This window comes from Wolffia australiana, chromosome 16 (genome assembly GCF_029677425.1).
Source record: "Wolffia australiana isolate 7733 chromosome 16, ASM2967742v1".
NCBI lineage: Eukaryota > Viridiplantae > Streptophyta > Magnoliopsida > Alismatales > Araceae > Wolffia > Wolffia australiana.
This window is the reverse complement of record NC_135850.1, coordinates 1,338,511-1,361,467: the sequence shown is the minus strand read 5'-3', so window position 1 is coordinate 1,361,467 and position 22,957 is coordinate 1,338,511. Positions and strand designations below refer to the sequence as shown.

The 22,957-nt window shown below is 38.4% G+C and overlaps 1 protein-coding gene across 1 annotated transcript; it reads left to right on the top strand.

Annotated features, from left to right (window-relative positions):
• The first annotated feature begins 19,129 nt into the window (after positions 1-19,129).
• LOC144713655 (uncharacterized protein At4g15970-like) lies at positions 19,130-21,663 on the top strand. Its single transcript, XM_078588306.1, has 4 exons — positions 19,130-19,393; positions 19,880-20,245; positions 20,752-21,233; positions 21,512-21,663. Coding segments are annotated over exons 1-4 (1,047 nt in total). The 5' UTR covers positions 19,130-19,195; the 3' UTR covers positions 21,513-21,663.
• The last annotated feature ends 1,294 nt before the right edge of the window (positions 21,664-22,957 follow it).

The window sequence follows — 22,957 nt, the reverse complement described above, 5'->3', positions numbered from 1 at the left end:
TTTTCATGGCTGCGCACGCTAGGCTGGACATCTGTGTAGTGGGATATGCTCCTCTTGAGATTCCAAGCCGATGGCGTCTGGCACACACTATGAGGGGATTCCAATGCAACTCCCTCCGCCTCCTCAACGACCGGCAGACAAAGGCTCAACCAGTCCATCGACCTCGGACTCTGTCGAGTCGCCTTAACTTCGTCTTCTTCCTTACAGGAAGTGGACACCACAGTATTGAAGGCTTATTCCAAACTTTCTTCTCGGCATTCTTCAAGGGACCCTCAACATTGCCTCCTCGCCATTCGTGGGACCATCAGATCACTCTGTGCCTAGGGTCAGAACCGATCCACGACAGACCATATTGGTATTCCCATCTTCAAAAGAATGAGCTAGAGAGGGTTTTGGAAGAACAACTCATCGCGGGCATCATCCGGCCCTCACGCAACCCTTACTCCAGTCTGGCGTTGCTTGTGAAGAAAAAGTCAAGAGGCTGGAGTTACTATATGGACTATCGAGTGCTCAACAATGTCACAATACGGAACCGGTTTCCTATCCCAGTAGTTGATGAGCTACTATAAGAACTCCATGGAACTATGGTCTTCTCAAAACTTGATCTCAATTTGGGATATCATCAAATTAGAATGAATACCATAGACATAGAAAATACAGCATTTTGTATCTTTGCTGGTCACTATGAGTACCTGGTCATGCCCTTAGGTTTGTGTAATGCCCAATCAACATTCCAAGCACTAATGAACTCCATTCTTCAACCTTACCTGTGCAGATTAATACTAGTATTTTTTGATGATATACTCATCTATAGTCACACTGATGTCAAGCACATGGAGCATGTGATGAAGGTCCTATCAATACTCAAGGAACACCAGCTTCGTATCAACCACAAAAAGTGTTTTTTTGCTCAGCCGAGGTTGGAATACCTAGGGCACTATATATCTTGTGATGGAGTCACCACTGATGTGGACAAGATTGAAGCCAAACACTCATGGCCACCTCCTCAGAACCTACATCAACTACGAGGTTTTCTAAGCCAAGTAGGGTACTACATGTGGTTCATCACGGGGTATGTTGCCACGGCTTGGCCTCTCACCCAGATGCTCAAATAGGGGAACTTCCTGTGGTCGGACAAGGCCCAACAGGGATTTGATACATTGAAACAGACACTCTTGTTTGCACCAGTGCTCGTCTTACCCAATTTCACACAATCCTTCACAATTGACACGGATGCGTCTGGGGTGGGGTTGGGCGCTATGCAACTGCAGCAAGAAAGGCCCATCGCTTTCTTCAGCCAAGCCCTCCCACCTATAGTGTGAACCTGTTCTGCCTATGAACTGATTGCAGTGGTGCTAGCCATCAGGAAATGGCGATACTACCTTATGTTTCTGGCATTCGTTATCCACACCAACCAACGCAGCCTCCGCCACTTGTTGGAGCCATGCGAGGTCCAAGTGATTATCATCATTTGCTTACGAAACAAATGGGGTATCACTTCTCCAACCAGTGAAAAACAGGCAGCTCCAACCAAGTGGTTGACGCACATTGGCACTAGTCTCCAATCGGCGACACTCACTTGAACACCACCTCACTATCCGTGTGGCATGACGTGGAAGAGATTAGCCATGCCGTGAAGTGTGACCCTACACCTCAAAATATCCTCCAAGAGCTTCAAGCTACACGAAGAAATCAGGGCAAGTATGTCTAGGTCTAAGATACATTACTTCATGAGGGCCGCTTGGTCGTTCCGGCCGGATCTCAGCTAACTCAATGCATCCTACCCAACTGGATGGAGCCATCGGAGGACACTGGGGTTCCTCAAGACTTATAGGGAAGTGGTCATTCAATTCTATTGGTGATGCACGAAAGGCGACATCAAGGCTCACCTCAACTCTTGCTCACAATGTCAAAGATTCAAGGCCTCATCCCTCACTCCAGCTGGCCTCTTGCATCCCCTTCCCATTTCACAGCAAATCTGAGAGGACATATTGATGGACTTCATCGGAGGACTTCCCAAGTTGGGTGGGATAGACTGCATACTTGTCGGTGCCGACCACCTCAGCAAGTACAGCCACTTCATCAACCTATGCCACCTTTTTTCAACTCGGAACATAGCAGATAAGTTCACCACCGACATCATGAAGTGAAAAACCCAAAATGTGTCATGTAATTATACACATTATAAAGTCATTTTGGGATCATTTCATGTGTATTTTCCCCGATTTTATGAAATATTGCATTTCATGCACTAAATAGAGCAAATGATAAAAAATTGCATTTTAATGTCATTTATGCATGTCATACAATTCAAATTTTTCTTAGTAAAAATATAAATTTAAGACCTTTTTAATTTATAATGCTCTATTTAGTGTGTGTCTATACTATTGCAGGGTGAAGCCTGTATAGAAGTTAAAGAAAGAAATAAAAATAAGAACAAAACAAATTAAATGCACATATATAAATATAGTGAAGAAGAATAAAAACAAATTAAAAAACAGGATTTATGGGCCGGCTTAGCAGCGAACCAAGTTCATAGAGCCCAAGCCAGCCGCAGCCCGGCGAGCACAGGGCCCAAGCCAGCCCATAGTCAGCAAGGGACAGTGCGCCCGACAAGCAAGCCCAAACCTGCCCCACAAGGTGAACAGACCCACAGAGAGGCTCACGGACAAGTCAATTGGGCACTAGAGAGGTATGCTACTTCAATTTACTATACAATTTCTGCCAAAATTCATATATTGTTCATCTTTTAGAAATTCTCCATATGGGATAAGAAGTCCCTTATATTTTTAGTTGCAGCGGGCCAAGGCACTTAATTGTGTGATCCCGGCCCAAGGGGCCACGATCTAAAGAAGAAAAAAAAAGGAAATTAAGACCGGGCTTTGCACCAACCCGGCCCGAAGCCCGTGCTTTTTTGGGCCATTTTAAGTAGAGAGAGACAATCTCATCCATTCGATCTTCTTTTTGAAGATCGAACGGTGGGGTCCTGTTCTGTTCATTTAACATATGTTTTTTTAATTTTTTAGGGCCATTTTAATTGGTCCACGACGGTTGACGTGGACGCGGGACCCTTCGTCGGACATATCAGAAGATAGAAAGGGCGACAGAGCACGGTGACGCGGCAGGCTGATGTGGAAGGGAAGGATGTACCATTGAACCCATTCGAATGGGGGATCCAACGGTCGGGGGCAATCCCATCCATCTTCACCCCAGTCGTTGTCCCCGTCGACGTCGCCGACCAGAGGTCATTTTTTGCCGGCAAGGGAGGACCAGCGGCAATCCAACGGCCCAGGAGAATCCCCAAGGCCGTTCCCCTCCATCAAACGGCCTATGGAACCCCTCCCAGGCCATTAAAAGTTGGCCAAAATCCCCTAATTTTGAGATCTTCCGCCTGATATCCAAGAGCGGCAAGAGACCCATCTGGTAACGGCAATAGTGGCAAGAGGATTGTGACAACCTCCTACCTCATCGAGAGGCTCCAAGAGGCGCTAGTAGACGTCACAACGCACCTAATTCACACCTGGACGGAGGAGAAGAGAAAGGGGACCCCTAAACTGACGCTCGGTGGTGGCAATCGATGCTGCCACCCTTTCTTTTTGAATCAGGGTGATTCACGTACGTTGATGAAGCTCTACTATCGATTTATACTCTGGATATATAAGGTTTTGTTAAATTCAGTTAGATTCGAGTTTTCAATCAAAATTCTCACTGTCACTTCTTTGTGACTTTTCATCAAACAACTCATGTGTTCGATTAACATTATTTGAATTGTCTAAGTTTGAGTTCATCAAACATTATAAAAATTTAAAAATCATATTCCTCCTCTTATTCTGTCTTCTTTCGGGCATTTTGTTGAACACCTCACGGGCATTCGACAGAAACACCCTTTTCTATTCGATTCCCTCTTATAAAATCTATATAAAATATATTAAAAACATACTAGTAATTAAACTTTACATATCTCTCTTACATCTCGATCTTCTATCGGGCATTTGGTAGAACACCTCCAAGGTGTTCGACTAAATAACCCATTCTACACCCAAAAAATTAACTATAAAAATATAAAAACTACTAGAAGAGATATACTAACTATAGAATAAATATTATACTTATATAAACCATATTATAATATAAACGAACCTGTACTAATATATATACTTCTCAGTTACTAGTACTTTTCTCTCTGTCCCCTAATAATATCTCTATACCTATCTAACTACTTAGTATATTCTAGTTATATAATTACTTAATACTCTCTCTTTACCTATCTTCTTAGTATATATAAATGCTACACCAACCCTTTCATTCTCTCTTAAATATATTTATCTAGCTTCTTCTACTTATTCTTATTCTTTATTCTTATTAAACTACTTATTCTTATTAAATTCTAATTTATCTTATTATCCTTCTTGAGTATAATATCTAACATCTTCAATTCTTTATTATTTTTAGTATCTCTAGTACATATATATAATCTTAGATATTTTATCTTCTCTAATTATCTTATTAAACTAGTATTTTCTCTACTTACTAATTACTTAATTCTTCTTATTATCTTTATTATTATGACTATATCTTAATAATCAACAACTCAATTATTGAATATATACCTAAAGGCCAGTCCCTGTGGAGACGACATTACTCTTGCTATACACTTGAGTAAGTTTTTATAATTTTATTAAATTTATTTGATTATACTCGAATTAAAAATACAACGACATTTAAAATTAACACAGCAATTTACCTCCATCATGAAGCTACACGGCGTGCCTCATACGATCGTGTAGGATAGAGGTAGCATCTTCTTGAGCTAGTTTTGGACAAAACTCCACAAGCTCGAGGGCACTAAGTTGAAACACAGTTCTTCCTATTATCCCAAATCAGATGGATAAACCAAAGCGGTCAACCGGTCCGTTGAGGCATACATTCGTTGTTTTGGAGTTGACTAACCAAGGAGGTGGAGTTCGTGGTTACACTGGGTGGAACTCATATACAACACGTCATATCACGCCTCCATTAAGATGTCCCCCTTTAAGGAAGTCTTTGGGCACGATCTGCCTATGCTTCTAAGCCACAGAAGTTCCACCTCCCCTAATGATGACTTAGACAAGCTCTTGCAAGAACGGGATCAGATCCTACAATTGCTTTGTCAACACCTGGAAAGGGCACAAGCCACCATGAAAAGCCAAGCTTATTGCCATAGTCGCCACGTGGAGTTCCACGAGAAAAACAAAGTATTTCTCAAGATGAGGCCCTACCACACGAAGTCCTTGGCTTGCACCTCGAATGAAAAACTGGCTGCCAAGTATTTTGGGCCCTATCACATCAACCCGCGCTTGGGACTGGTAGCTTATCAGCTTGCACTGCCACCCTAGGCACAGATTAACCCTAGGCTCACATGCTACCCATCCCCGGGGCCTCTTAGTGACGAACGAATGGGTAGTCACTCCCTCATGAATTACAGCTTTCTGCCCATCCAGCCAAGGCCTCCAAGTTCTCACGCACTGGGAGGGACTTCCTGACTTTGAGGCCACCTGGGAACTAGCTGACCGCCTGCGACAACAGTTTCCCTCCTTCCAGCTTGAGGACAAGCTGATCGCATACGGGGGAGTCCTGATGTGTTCCACCATCGCATCTACGAGCATCGCCCCTATCCCAAGATGAAGGCTCAATAACTGGGCATACTAAAGTCAGCTATCATAATAGAGAAGCTGGCTTTCGACCTAGTAAGTGCTTGGACATTTCCCATCTTAATCCCTTCCTCTCCTAACCGATCTCCTTCGCAGACATTTAGACTTACGACAGAGCTCGCAGTACCTCGAGTTCAGGCGTTGTCCATCCCGTCTACTTGACAGCGTTGTCCAGCCTGGCGGACCTTCCTCATCTCCTCTCTACTTCCCTTCTCTTTCTCCTTCTTTCTTCATTCTCGTTCTTGTTGCAACTTCAAGACATTGTTACAAGACCTTCAAGGTTCTTTTGAGTACACGAAGGACGTATCACAGGGCCTAGCTGGCTTGGTAACTGGATGCTACATCCCTACCAGATTTAAATTTAAATTTTTAGTTTGACAATTTAAATGTATTCCTCTAACAAAACACATTCAAAGAAGAATTAAGCCCTAGTATAGGTGTTACACCACTGAAATTCACAACCCTGAAACAAATTTTGAATGGGAAATTTAGTGGGCCTCTAAGTTATGTAAAGTATTAATAAAAGCTATAAATTTAAAAATGTCCCCAGTAATACATGAAATGAAAATTCATATTGAAGTGAGGACATTTTCAGCAGAATGATGTCAAAAATAGCCTTAAGAAATGGATGATTGGATGCATCAAAATGGATTGGTCATGTGCCCAAGACTAGACCGATGACATGCAGTTATGGTTTGAGAAACCTGTAAACATATGCACCCTTTATCATGGCCTGGGCATGCTGAAGGCTTGAGCCATATCATGGCCCACTAAACTTCAGGGCCAAAATGCAAAACTTTGATTTTAGGCTTTACATGAATAGTTCGAGTGATGTGGACCATGATTAAGCTCCATCAAATAACCCCAAAAACTTCCATTAAAGGGATAGTACAAAATTCAATTCAAGGGGCTCTCAATCAATAATAAAAGATGATAGAATGGTAAGAAAAGATATTAGGAAAATGTAGAAGGGCTTTCAGTTATCATACCATAAACAAAGATTATTTGCTTCATTCTCTTTTTGAATTTTATTAACCATGTGATATTTCTAGAGATAAAATTTAGTCAAGATAAAGTAGTATATAGGTAGGAATGGGGTATCATAACATTTCATATATGTAGTGGTGGGAAAGATGAATGAGGGATAGATGGAAGATATCTAGGTGTATCTGAAGTGGAAACATGGTTGACGAAATAATGGAAATGATAGATGAATGATAATGGATGACATGGGTGAATAGACTTTATGAAAGTATTTTTTAAGATATAGGTCACATATAATATGCTAGATAGAAATTAGAGAGAGGGGACATAGACATAAATATGAAGACCTCACCTTTTCTCCTTATGTGCCTATAGAATCACATTATAATCTACTTCAGGATTATAAAGTCCACTTCTCAATTCAGTGCATCTTTTGCACGACTCGATACACCAAGAAGACAACAGATTAAGGAATTATCTCTCTCACTCAGCCGACATCATGTTGGAGAAATTACAAAACGTTTTTTACATACATATGGGAATAAACTTATACATCAAAACTAGGGTATGTGTAGAGGAGAGAAAAATGAATGACCCTCCTAATTTAAGGTTCAAACTCATTCCAGATCCTCAGATATAGAGCTTGGAAATTAAATGAATACGGGTTATAATGTTTCTTTCTCCTCCAAATCTCTTGAACTTCCTCACTGCATCTTCAATGTGTAATGTAATTTTTTGGATACCGTCCATCACCTAACATTTTGAGATCCCTTTCCAAAGGATTTTGAATAGAGTATGTTCAAAAATAAATTTAGGCTTGTTAGATTCTGTAATTTATTAATTCTAATTCACCCATGAAGGAGCCTTTTGCAACACACTTATTTCCCTATATTTTGAAAAAATAAATGTTGAATAGATCAAAGAGAACATGTAGCATGGAATTCACTGTCAAAATAAAACCCTTGGAGATGTATTCAATTATTTCTCTCGATACTGTTGGATAAATTTAAGTTAAAACAATTACCAAGAAGGCCCCAAATGGACTCAAATCCCTAACGTTAATAGAGATAAAAATCATATTTTCATAATTTTTTAGGAGAATTAATTATCCTTATGGACAATAATTCAGATAGAGGACTATATGATTCTCAAGAGAGAAAGAAGGTAAAATAGGTGTTTATAGAGAGAAAATGGTGAAATGAAAGGGGAAATCATGCAAGTAGTAGGAAATTCAAGATCCTAGTTAACTTTAATGCATGTCTCAGGATCCCTCAAATATAGATCATTATATTATTCCAGCTCCATGTATTTTCAATGAAAATAACAAAATAAATTGAAGAAAAAATTCAAAAACACTTAAATGAAGCCAAAAGAATGCATTCTCCGACTAGCTTTCCTCATGTTACAGCACATGCAGAATGAGAGAAAAAGTGGGAAATAGAGTATTTCAAGGTATAGAGTTATTAATAGACCACCACTTTTGATTTCCTACTCTCCTATCCTCACAACTGCTGCCTCCTTTTCTCATTGGTTGCAAGTTTCTCCTCCAAAATTTCAAGCGCACTGTATTAGAAGGTGTTTGAGGGATAAATGGGCATGTCAAGTTGTGGCATATTCTCCTATGGCTGTTACTTTGGAAGCCCAAGAAAATTTGATGGACATATCGATTATCGACCCAACATGAACATTTAGAATACATGTTTAAAGACTAGTGATCACTATGATATCATCGTAATTTACCATGTCATTGCACCACACAGGAATAATAATGAAGAAATATTGATGGAGTTCATTATAAACATCACAAAGCAATAATAATGAAGAAATATTTATTTTCAATGAACATAAAATAAACATGGTGATGTGATTAGCTTGACGGCCACATAATACCTATCATGATGGATTCATGATTTTGATGTCTAGAATAATATTAAATTCAATGAATTATAAGGAAATTTATGATTTATATTACTCATGTCGATCTGATGGTTCTCCCCCTTTTGGATTTTTTCTATACAATCTGTGTGTTTTAGACTATGCCCAAGCCAACTAAATTGTCATAGTAGAAAGGGGTGTTCTTCCCAACCCTGTACATTATAATACTAAAAGAATTGGGAAAATCAATATGCGCCTAGACACAAACCAATGGTGACCAGATCTAGTAGTCTAAACTAAAAAAAATATTAATAGTGAATCTTGCGCTATTCAAATCTTGATCCCAGCTTCTGGTCTATATGCACCCTAAAGGTACACGATAAAAACTTGAAAAAACAATTCTACCAGTGATGAGCACAGAGCAGGTCAATCTTTTTGTATGAAATGCGACTTTTATATTAAATATTTTATTCGTTTTGTATCAAATGACACTATAATTCTCAACCTTGCAGTTTTTCTTTTATGGAATTCAAAAGATATGAAACCCCACTTTTTCCATTATAATAAAATTGTGCAATTGACATGAAGCTTTGAAGAGATTTCAAATACATAAGAATTTAATTATCCTGTACGGCATTTAGATAATTATCTATTTATAGGTATATTGAAAATCCATCAGAAAAAATGGGCATTCCACATTGACCATATATTACTTCTATATGAGCAGACCTTCCGCATCTCATATGCATTCATCCTTCCACCCCATCTTATTTTTTATTAACCTCTGCTTGTCATTCTGTCTACTCACTATGCTGATGACTGGTCCACGTATGCCCTCCCCTTCTCATTAATTTAGTGGCAGGCTTCATGCCCATGAGCTGGCCATTTTCTTCAGGAATTCCTATCCTATAATCAAGCTCTCACTGTTGGGTAACCTAAATACGATTGACGATGCCCCTTTCGATAAATTTTTTATTCAAACAAATTATAAACCCATTTTCCCTCACGCCTGCTGCTCTAAGTCAAATATTATGTGCGACATTAAGGAAACATTGAATTATATCAAATATCCCTTTAAGTCCAACTGTGCTTACTAAGTATGGTTATTCAGTAAGTAGGTTGTTCAAGGAGTTGAATTTTTAATGACCGTTCTGCCTCGAGATAGAATAAATTGGGATATATGAATATTATTATTTTTTGAATGAAGAAACAACATTTTCAATAATTATAATTAATTAAATTAATCTTTATCTTATCTTACCATAATTTTCTACATCCATGTCCCTTTGTCTTTATAGATCAAATATATAATATCATAGCATCCATAAGTAGAAAATGTCTCCTCTTATGACCATTTTATACCTTGTGGTATCACATCATTTATTTAAATGTATCTATATATATATTAAATATCCGCACGGTATCTCTCTCATCTATGTTTCACTACTTTGTGAATATTAATTTCAGATTCACTCATCCTTGTGGACACAACGCTTTTTTATTACATGTAGCAGTTTCTATTGATTCAAGGTCAATTCAACCATTTGATTAATATTTTTTTATTTTTCAAAACTAATCATCCTTAAGTTTATTTTACCACACACCTACATGTCCTTCAAGAGGTTTAGGCACACATGCCCCAGCTGCATAATCGTGTACTATTATCCCTATTTATTTAATAATAAATAATAATATATTAATTTAACACTAATAGTATTTAAGATCACGTTATTTGACCAAGAATTTTGAAAATAATTAAATTAAACACAAAATAGAATTTATTATTGTCTCCCTCATCAGTCTGAGATTATTTTTTCATCTTTCTCAACAAATCATTAATTTTAATAACTTGGATCCCTGATGATTGGGCCCAAAATTTACAGAGTGTGAGTAAAAATAATTTATTTCATGACCATAATTACTAACAACAACTAAATTAATCAGTAGATGAAGATTTTCAACTTCTACCTCTCCAAGGAGCTAGGTATCATGAAAAATAGTAAATTTATTTCTAACTTGTTTTATTAATATTGGTGATGCATAATTCAGATTTTAATTAGATTTTTTCTTGAGGTATGCATGGAATTTATCATTGATTTTTTCTTATAATTAAGTTTTTTCCATGTTTTTGTGAAGAGCATGCGAGATAATTTGAATTGATGAATTGAAATTATTTAAAGTAAAAGGGATTTTAAAATATTTTCTTAAAATTTTGTAGTTTTTTTACCAAATAAATTTATCATTAGTAAAACTATCATGCAATAGACTTTGAAACACATTAGTAAAACTAAGCACACGCTAGTTATCTTATTAATATCACACATTTTACGTGGTCGCCTGGATTTAAGTTTCTATATTTTAAAATTATTATGTTTACACAATTTTTTAACATGTTATTCATTCAGAAATTAGTTTTTTTTTTCATTCAGAAATTAGTTGTACATGTTAGATTATAATTCTTAAAGTTTTTCATTTAATTTATATCTTGTAATAAGACTTTGTCTATCCCCGATGTGTGTTGGAATCTTTTTCATACCATTTTCTCTTGATCAATTCTCTCAATCAGTGTTACAAGGCCAGTTATGACATTACCTTTGTGAAGCATCATTGGCAAGTTATGTGTATGTGTCAAGGGAAGCGCAGAGGGACATAAGGCAGAAACAGAAAGTTTTTGAAGATTTTATTGTGATATATATGCTCTTGACCGCATGTACACAAGGGTCAATTAAAGATACTTAATGCATTCATTCCTATCAGAAACCTTACACATGTCTATACACCTGGAGTGGTGTGACATGCTTAAGAATAAATTGACCTATACTGCATCTCATGATCAACAATGACACATCAAAAATTAAATACCAAACAATATGTTGTTAAGTTTTAATCCCTTCACAATAACCCACGGCACAAAATCATTGAACGTTAGGGAAAACAAAGTGGCATGGAAAAATATTGGTCACACTTTTCAGTTAAAGTGATGAAGTGACACCCCAATAACAGATTCTTGATTCGGTGTATAGAAGACTGAAGCACGAATAAAAAGCCGACAAGTTTAGAGAATTTTTCTGACCCTATACCTATTAAATAAGTTTTCAATCAATTGTAAGTTATTAATTGATTTTTTTATTTCTTTATTGTTTCCAAAACTCCAAGGCATGGGAAACTTTTAGATGCCCTTGGAAATTTTAATGATTAAGATAATTAAATTCTATTTAAAAACCATATTCAAAAGAGATTAAAATTAGCTCATAGTATTCTTGCCTTCTAATCTCAGTTTAGATCTGATGTGATACGACGACGGCCGGGATCGATCGGCGCGTTTCACGTCACAGGGTTATGATGCGAATGTATGGGATGTAAGCCGAATGATGAGAAAATACGAATGAGCAGATAAGGACTTGACGGATAGCGACGTCGGCCGTACCGATCAATGAGAGACGAGTGAACCTAAGATCAAACTCCCAATGACCCGCTGGACCTACTAGACGTCTACTAAGTGAGGGGCATCTAACAGCCCTGGAGCGTTCGGCGTCCAAGTCGGATGACAGTCCGTCTACCACAAGAATCCCTATGCTCGACAAGGTGGCTAGTCCTATCCGATGATGTTCGAGAATATCACGGTAGCGGACGCGATAGGGGAAGACGAGACTGTCGAAGATAATAATACTGGAGTTTATAGAGGGGAGACGAGACTGACCTTTGTATCGCTTAGTCCAAGGCGTCCAAGTCGTTGAGCGGATGCTTAGTGTCGGGTCGTGCGGACGAGTGTTGTTGGCGAGGACAAAACCGGGTGCGGACGGTGCGGTCGTAACTACCAGCAGAGAGCTGAGTCCACGGGTGGCGTGCAACAAAAGCAGGAGCAGAGGGCGCAAACGGCGCGCGCTTGGCTGGCGCACGGCGTAGTAGTGTGGGCGGGCCAGACAGCGCACCACGTATCGTGGGATTAGTCGTGGGGGTGGGGCAGAAAACCAAGTAATCGGTTATGGCGTAGGGTGGGAATCAAGAAATCAAGAAAGATGAGGGCGAAGGGGAGAACGAAGGGGAATCAAGGAGATATGGTGAGATCAAGAAATCAAGAAATCATGAAATCAAGAATTCAAGAAATCAAGAAATCAAGAAATCAAGAAATCAAGGGGAAAGAAAGTGGGCGATCAAGAAAGACAAGAGGATGCGGTTGGGGATCAAGAAACGATGGGGAAAGGAGGGTGGGCGATCAAGAAAGGCAAGACGAGGCGGTTGGGAATCAAGAAACGATGGGAGAAAGGAGGGGAGGCGATCAAGAAAGGCAAGACGAGGGGGTTGGGAATCAAGAAACGATGGGGAAAGGGGGGTGGGCAATCAAGAAAGGCAAGACAAGGCGGTTGGGAATCAAGAAACGATGGGGAAAGGAGGGTGGGCGTTCAAGAAAGGCAAGACGAGGCGGTTGGGAATCAAGAAACGATGGGGAAAGGGGGCGATCAAGAAAGACAAGAGGAGGCGGTTGGGAATCAAGAAACGATGGGGAAAGGAGGGTGGGCGATCAAGAAAGGCAAGACGAGGCGGTTGGGAATCAAGAAACAATGGGGAAAGGGGGGTGGGCGATCAAGAAATGGTGGAAGGGTGGAAAAGGTACCAAGAAATGGCTTTCTTGAACTGTAACAACCAAGAACCCTCCAAGAAAGAGGAGTTCTTGACGGATCTGGGGTGTGCTCCTCGACGGAGCAGATTTCCTGGTTGATGGCGTGTCGGCGACGCTTCTTGAATCTCCCAAGACCCCGAGTAATCTCGACGGCCTCTTTCGATTCTTGATGGCGGCGGCTTGAAACTCTTTCCTCGCACCGGAGTGATCTCGACGGCGCGCTTTAACACATCTCCTCGGAGTGATCTCGACGGGAGACGTGGGCTCTACCCACGGAGTGATCTCAACGTGGGTGGGGCTAGCCAAACCCCTACACTACTCTCTACGATAGGGGAGACGAATTGTGAATAAACTTTTCAACAATGACTCCAAGGTGTTCTTGGGCATGCCATCCCCTTATATGGTGAGGATGGGGGCCAAGTGAACGTGGGAGAGGACGAACCGTCGCGAGACGTGGTTCGGCCTCCCTTACAAATTCAAAATACAAACATAAAAAGTAAAAATGACGAGGACGGGGCCCAACAACATTGGCCCAGTCCACGAATCCAAAAATACAAACACACATGAAAATGAGCATAAGTAAAAAGATAAAAGTTCTTACATGGGGTACTTAAACCCCGGGTGGCGAGCGTCGGCGCGAGCTGCTCGGCGTGGCTGACGACATCCCGTCGCGTCATCCTCGAGATGGTTCTTCGTCATCGTGGCGTCGTCCTCGAGATGGTCCTCCATCAAGATCCCTCGGAATCATTAAAGTTCTCTCTAAACATCCATTTGTTCAACTTTACTTTCAGTTTCTCTCTTCCATCATATTCCTACTTTCTCGTGTCAAATTTATCAATTGCTCATCATAAACCAATTCATTATGACTATATCTGATGACGACAAAGTACATAAATACAAATGTGATGATATACTTTATTTTGTCACTTATTTTCACATAGGCACTTGTATAATACACTAATTAAGGTTTAAAAGAGAAATTTTGAACTTATATTCCTCAAATATTTTTTGTTTTAGTTTATTTCTCGGACCAGCCTCATTTCAGCCTAAGGATCCTTAGAATTCTAAATTCATCCTTTTATAACTCAACTCACTTTTCTAAGTCCTTTCCCTACCAAAATTTTATAAAATTTGATCCATTTTCATCTTCAAACTCTGATTCTGCCTTCATCTGTTACTCCACCACCACTATCATCATGTCCTCAACTAGGGAATGTGCAAAACCATTCCATGTAGATATCTTTCTGCATTCAGCTTTAAAAACTATTTTCTTCCACAACTTTTCCAAATTTTGGATACAGAATAAAACATCCATTTAAAATTCATTTTAAGCCTATTTATAGGCGTTCTATAAGTCAGAAATAGGCGGTTATGAGAGGAAACCACCAAAGAATATTCCAGTCAAAAAGCCCTCCAGATCAACAGATATGGCCTCTTTGAAAAATGCCTCTCCTGGGATTTATTCTGATTTTTAGGCATTTTCTATGTTTATGATTTTTATGGCCATTTTCTTGATTTCTGATGGTCTGATCGATCCTCTACTGTCGGATCATTCGATCATCAAGATTGAGATCAATTTTCACCCATAGATCTTCTTCTTCAAATTCAGGTTCTTTTCTAATCCTCGAACCTGCTTCCTTTATAGTTGGATTGGCTGCGGATCTACTTCTTCAAATTCAGGTTCTTTTCTGGTTGTGGGATCTGCTTCCTTTATAGTCGGATATGCAGAAAAAGACAAAATAAGAGGAGGTACGCTTACCTCCTAAAATCCTAATCAAATGGCCAAGTTGATCCCATATGGAAGAATTTTGAAAATAATATCAGTTATTTAACAAAGCATATGTTAACTTTTGAAATTCCTCATTTGCGCCCATTGCTCTTCTAATATGTTCACACATCTGTCCTCTTTGTTTGCAAATTTAACCTGAAAATTTAAATTAAGATTCTTTTTATTTATTCATCCTTTTAACATGAAAAGTTCACCAAATTTTGTCATTAAAAATTATATTTTCTATTAGAATAACTGAAAGCTCAAATTACATTCAAATTAGTTCCAAATAATTATTTTATAAGTTTTTAGGAAAATTAATAAATAAAATGATAATATGCAATGTAGCTTATCAATTTAGCCCAAGAAATGCATGAATAAACAATTATAAATTGCATATTATCACTACCCTATTTTCTTCAATGGTTTAATGATGACTGATATAAATTTCTCAACGATTTAACTGATATTTTTGCATCTTTCCCATTCTTTAAAATGTGGAGCCAAACAATGTTCAAGTTACTGGGGAAGGAACTCCTATATTTCAATGACATTGAGAACTTATTCCCACATAAAGTTTACTCATTTGGAAACACTTGTGAGATGATGAATCCATCAAAGATGTTACCCAAGGAATTTGAATTGTGGAAATAGCCATTTGGAGAGGTAAAATGATTTTATCTCTCTATTTTCATTGTCTCATTTATTACTTCTTCATTTTTCTCTCTCTCAATTTTATATTTATCTTAGTGTATTCCCCCAAAATATGCCCATTTCTTTATCAAGACTCCGTCTCTATTTTCCTAAATATTTATCTTTTAGTCATTCAAATTTTCATCCCAGCTTCTAGAGTCGTGCTTGCACAGATTGCACAAGTGGCCACACAGCGACAGGCACACCCATTAGACTATTGGACCATGATGGAGCTAGTGACACGCCCAATTGGCCATATGGAGGGGATTCTAGAGTTGGCTAAAATTGGCCCAAGTCTAGAAATTCCTGTTTAGTGGATGCAACACCCGTGGCGCTCATGCCCCTAGCGCTTGCATCTGCATGCTGTCATCCACCAGTCTAGGGCTAACAATATGGGGATAAATATATATTGATGGAATAAAAATTAAAATTAATAAAAACCTTAAAATAATAATATTATTAAATTATATTTTAAATTAGTTCCAAAAAAAATTAAAACCCTGAAAAGCAAAAAACATATACTTATGAATTAAAGTCTTTCCTTCAATGGATGGAATATTTATTTACCCATATTTAAATAAGAAATTCATTTTAAAATCACATAAATGTAGATGTTTTATTATGTTTCTTTTTAAAGTTCCATAAATATAGTCTTATTGGAGGTGTAAACGACACTGAGAGGTACATGGTGGACATATCCGGTTGGGGTATTTTTTAAATGAGCATGCTAATGAATCTATTAATGTCATGGAGAGATTGATGGAAAATTGGTCCTCCCTCCCAAAAAATGCCTTCTAACAATGTCAGGAATTCAAGGCCTAAGCATGAAGATTTACTTGATTTGAAGGCATTAAAACCTGAGTTTAGAATGGAAAAAATAGAGACATAAACAAGGAAAGTGGGTAAGACCAGGGAGAAGCTCACCCAGCATGTGAAGAGCCTAGTGTAAAGCCCAGCTACCATTATCTCATCCCCTAAATAGATACATATTCCTTATTCTTCTTATTTTATTTGAGACATTTATGATCACACTAATGACATTTTCCCTACTCTTGAATAGATGGATGTTATGGAGAGTACAAATCAAATCAATATTGCTTGGATCAGAAAGTTAATTTGGAAAGCAGGAGGGTAAAAGAAGGGGCGAATGCACTACAATTGATGTCTTATTACAATCATAATTCTCATAAATTTGACTCCGACTCTCGCCCTAACTTTGCCCCTGATTCTAATGATTTTTTTGTCTAATCGTATGATGGATATTAGGAAACAGATGATGAAAATATAAGAGGAGTTCATTCAGAATCAGCGAGGAGAACTCCAAAAAATGAAGATGAAGTTTTGGGTGAGGCTGAATCAAAGTCAAGGATCGCAGAAATCCTGGGGGAGCTTAAGGTATAGCAAACTCTAAAATAAAATGGATGAGGTTTCAGGTAAAAAACACAATTCCGATGGACTTCTAAACAAATTTTACTTAAATCCAAAAACATTTTCTTCCATTGTGCATGATAATGACGAGCCTACTAATTAATTTCAAAATTTTAATTCTAAAAGTACACTTGATTAAGAATCTCATCACGAGCATGTGCATATGTCTGCCATTTCTAAGTGGACCATGGGAAATGAACTAATTAATCCATGTGAAAAAGGAAGTTTAATTTGAAACAGAACTGGAAATTAATAATGAATGTAAGAGTAAGACCATAGAATCTGAAACATAAGCAAAATCATTATAGCAATGTCCTAAACATTATTTGCACTTTATTCTATTCTCAAAAATTCTAAAGTTATTTAAAGTTACTCCTGATGATACTTTATATGAGCCATGCGGAATATAAACCCATTGATACGGAAAAAATTCAAAATCAGTATAGCATAATCCTAAACATTATGTGCCTTTTATTCTCTTTTGCAAGTACAAAAATCACCTTAAGTTCCTCCATGTAGTACTTCACATGAATAATACCGATGTTGGACCCATAGAGTTGAAACATAACGAATATCAGTGTGGCGAAATCTTAAACAGTATGCGTGTTGTATTCCATTCTCACAAGTGCTCTATATGAATAATAAGGATCATGAAACCATACAATCTTCAATAGAACCAAAATCAAAATGGAAAAATCCTAAACATTGTTTGCCTTCTATTTCATTCCCTAAAGTGCTAAAATCATCTAAAGTTCCTCATCGTGATACATACTATGAATCATAGGGATGATGAAGCCATAGAATCTGGAAAAAACAGAAATCAGTATGTCCGAATCCTAAAGATTATGTGCCACATATTCCATTCTCTGAAGTACCAAAATCATCTAAAGTTCCTTATCGTGATACCTGCTATGAATCATGGGGATGATGAAGCCATGGAATCTAGAAAAAAACAGAAATCAGTATGTCCGAATCCTAAAGATTATGTGCCACATTTTTCATTCTCTGAAGTACGAAAATCATCTGAAGTTCCTCCTAGCGAAATTAGTTTGCAGGTTGCTTTTGACAAAATTTCTGATACGAAATTTGTTTTTAACATCATCCAAGAAATTTTTTTGGTGAGGTTTCAAGAAGTTCCATTGCTTAAAAGCTATCACGATCCTTTCAGCCGAGGCTCATTCGAATATTTATGACTCCATGTTTTTTTGAAAATCTTTGAACTCCATCCTGCAAGTAGAAGAGAGTTAACTATATGAAAGCATTAGGTCTATTATGTTTAATCAAACTACTAAAAATTAAAGAGGTCCAAGAGCTCCATTAATTAAATGTGAAGTGGGGAATGAGATTTTGGAGATCTCTTATGGATATGTGAGCTAGTGGTGTACTTATCATGCCCAATGCTGTATGTTATAAAATTTAAACTTGAAGAATTAGAGTTTATATTATTAGAATTGAAACTATATGTTGATCTGTTAGACAACTCAATAGATTACTGCCTAGCGGACGTAATTACGAGGAAAAATTGTTATTTCTCTTTCATCGTTGTATGGTCAAATAAAACTTAGCCGATGTGTAGGTTCCAAAAAATGTGAGCAATTGGCCCACAAGTTTAGGTAGACTTCTCCGACTTACAGCCCATGCGACCATGGATTGGGGTAAACGAACAGTTGAGCTCAAAATGGGACAGGAGCAGGCAGAAATTTTCAGCAACGCCATGTATCTCTTGGAGTCATCAAATATCTGACACCGGAGACAAGGTCTAGATTAAACAGATGAAGTTCGACTTGCCATGAAAGTGGAATACTGAACACTGGATGGAATGTAGAAAACTAGATGCCAGACGAAGAGAGACAGAGAGAGAAAGAGAGTTTTGCATTATTTCCTTCTTTGCTGGGCGATAGGACTTCCACACCTACCTTCTCATATCGTGTCGAAGCCGACAGACTGTTCTCCGAAACTTTCTCCTCTTTGGACCAGCCATTCCGACGTTCCGTGTTGGAACTGCCCACGTTTTTTACGCTGACCTGGACTGAAGCTACGTTCTGGCCGCTAAAAACTGGGCAGTACGTTTCAGACGTAAACCTCGCAGTACGTCTTCCATTCATTCTCGTCTCAGTCTTCCGTTCATCGACAAGCATGAAGAGACTCAAAGAGCAGGAAGGAACCATGAGGACATTGCTGCTAAGCTTGCTTGTGATCGCTGGAGTAGCGTTCCTCTACGCGCTAAGCTACCACAACGTCGCCGTCTTCAACTTCCTTCCAATGTCCAGAGGGAGCTTCGAACATCCGAACAACACATCTGCAACGCCAAGAAAAGATGATTCCTCAATTTCGGTGAGAGGCAAACGTATCCTGAATTTTTTGTAAGCGTTTTCTGATTAGCCGTTACTTGTTCATCGGTGGCTGTTCATTCCGTTTCTTTCTCCGTGATTTTTCTCGTGAAATATTTGCTTCTCTCATCGTCATCTCCTCTTAAGAATGCTGCTTTTGATATTCATTCGTGTCTGTTACGTTGTGACACATGGCACGTCGTCCTTTCTCGCTACAAAATCCAAAGTAGGCTTTCTCCACAGGCTGGCTCTAATAAATTAATATTATTATTATTATTACAATTTTGTTCCTAGTCCAAGTAATTATTAATTCATAGGACGCACTTGTTAATTCATGCCAGGGACCGCTCTCATCGTGATCATATTTTTAGACAAGTTATCACATGTTAAAGATAAAAATGCAAAATAATGAATGAAATGGTTTGTGTTTGCAGCGTTGAATTCTCTGCTTTAAAACTCATCTCTAGTAATACCTTCTCTCTTGGAGCAGGGTAGTGATGAAATCAAGTTAAAGACTGTGCTTGAAAAAGCAGCCATGGGAAATAATACTGTGATATTGACGTCTCTGAATGAGGCGTGGGCAGCTCCTGGCTCTATAATTGAACTCTTCTTGGAGAGCTTTTGGACCGGAGAACATATTAGTAGGCTTTTGGAGCATTTGGTGATCATTGCTCTGGACGAGAAGGCATACGCGAGATGCAGATCGACGCACGTCAATTGCTACCCCCTGAAGACCGAAGGAGTAGATTTCTCAGCAGAGAAGAAGTTCATGACAGAGGATTACTTGAAGATGGTGTGGAGAAAGATAGAGTTTCTGCGCAGCGTCCTGGAACTTGGTTATAGCTTCATTTTCACGGTAGTCTGATTTTCTTGCTCTAATAAATTTCACCACAAGCCATCGGAATTTTTTAATTTCTTAGTTTTCTTGCTCGTTATCTTTAAATATGATGCGGAAGGTCAGGGGATGGATGCTTAATCTACTCAACAGACGTTTCATCTTTAATCTTTGTTCTTGTTGACCTAGTTTTTGGAGTCCATTAACAATCTCTCTTCTAGTAGTGTTACGCTCGAAAGAACATGTGGCTCATCACATTCCTGCCAGTGAGGTGAACCAAAAATTTATTATCTGATGAAGTCACCATCTGAACCTGAACCAGGGAAATCATTGGATTTATTTTCCACCCAGAACTACATGTAAAATTTTAAATACTCATTTCTACCTTCCGAGGCATTTGTTTGACCTTAATCACTGTGTCTAAAACTCCACCTATGTACATAAGTTCAGGTTTTTCTAAATCTTGAATCAAATAAAAAAATTTATTCCCGAATAAGTTTCTTTAACCATCGGTATATTACATTCAGGATGCTGATGTGATTTGGTTCAGAGACCCCATGCAAGTGTTTCATCCCAACGGCGATTTTCAGATCTCGTGTGATTCTTTCTATGGCGACCCCGACTACTTGTCAAACACGCTTAACACGGGCTTCATGTACGTGAGAGCTAACGAGAAAACCAAACTTCTTTACAAGTACTGGTACGAATCGAGGGAAACCCACCCGGGAATGCACGACCAGGAAGTGCTGAATCACATCAAGGGTCACCAATACGTCCTCGATATTGGGTTGAACTTTAACCTTATTCCAACTGTCTACTTTGGCGGGATTTGCCAGCCGAGCAGCGATTTTAACCTGGTTTGCACCATGCATGCTAACTGCTGCATCGGGCTAGAGCATAAGTTGAACGACATCAGAATCATAATGGAGGATTGGAGGATGTACAGAGTTCTGAAGGGAATGGTAAATAACACTCACAAGAGCAAGTGGAGAGTTCCACAAATGTGCTGGTAATCTAAATCACCCATATGGATAGCTGTTTACTTTCATTTTCTGTATTTTTTCCCCTTTTTCACTCCCAGGCGAACGTTAAGAAATATCTACGGTGTTTCAAAGATTAGTACTCTCGCTGAAATTGATCATTTGGCGAAGTCCTGGGATTTACCATTTTTTGAAAGTTATGCTGAGAATTTCTTTTTTCTTCCGGACTAACTTACTTTTCAAATTTTATATATTTCCCTTTACTGTTACTGGCGCTGATACAATTTTCCTTTCTCATTCCTCTCAGAACATAATACAAGTGCAGGGTTGGGAGTACCCTCGAGTTGCTGTTTTTCTCTATGATGGGTTGAGACTTGGAAGTACCCCCTGCGTAGGGTCGATTGTAGTTAATAAATTTGCTCCACTTCGTGCCTTGGGATTCGGCACGACGGACTTGTCTACCTCTGAGTTCGGAAGCAAATCAACCAAATGTCATGTAGTAATGAGTAGGGCCTAGTATAAAGCCCTCAATATTCATACGAAAGGCAGTCGGGCGATTTTGATGGAGTAGATGCGAGGAAATAGGCGGTCAAGGACTTAACTTTTGTAGTTTTGCTGAGCTACGTTGAGGAACAAGCATGGGAATATAATTGTTGAAGACCTGAACCATAAAAAAATGAGCATCGTGCGTGCATTGAAGGGTAAGAAACGTCTATTTAGTTCACGAGTCAATATAAATTTAACTGTCAATGGGAGGCGAATTTGAAGAGAATGTTGTGATAAAACTAACCTTCATTCATGAAGAATATACGTTTAGGATGACTGATAAGTCCAAATTTAGGGGTTTAATGTTGTTGTTTCAATCCAGACTTAACCAACCATATTTATGAAAATGTCAACTTAAATACTCCATAATTAATATAGGGAAAGTAAGGGGTCAATCCACAGAGAGGCATGAGTTTAAAAGAGAAATCAAATTTTTGAGTTTTTTTTGGGATTTTTAGTTAGTTTATATAATTTCCAAGTGATTTAAAGTGAAGCATGAATGCAATGAAAACACCAAAAATATTTTATACTAATTTTCCTAATTTTAATTAACACCAAAAATAGTAAATAAATATTTTCCATTTTTCTGGAATTAAATTCAAATCAAAACCACTGGAAATAATAAAAACGAGAGTTAAAGATTTTTTAGAATTTTTTTAAATTTCTAGAATTACTATAAATTGATTGTATCAATTTAAGAGAATTTAATGAACTTTTTGCGATTTTTCAAAATGGAGAAAATAATTTTTGAGATTTTTCCTAATTTTTTAAAGATTTGTAAATACCAAAAATAATTATTTTACCTTCTCCAGCGATTGCCGGCGGCATCAGCGGTGGTTGGCAGTGGTGGTGGCGGTGGGCGGCGGCTACTCTAATTTGGGCCTTTGAGGCGGTGGGCCTGATTCGGGTAGGTGTGGCAAGGGCTTCCCTACCGCACACGCAACACACAGCAGCATACAACGACGGCGACAGGAGCAGAAATCTGATTTTTTTTAAGCCTAGATACTGAATTTTTTATAAGATTGTGTTGGGAAATGAAGTAGAGATATAATGGAAGATCTGAAGAGAGAAAAGAAAGGGCCTAGAGAGAGAAAATGGTTTAAATGAGAAAATAGAGAGAAAATGAAGAAATGGTTGTGGAGTTTGAAGTGGAATTTGAAGGTGAAAATGGTGGAGATTTCCTTTGAAATTTTTGTGAACAAATGAG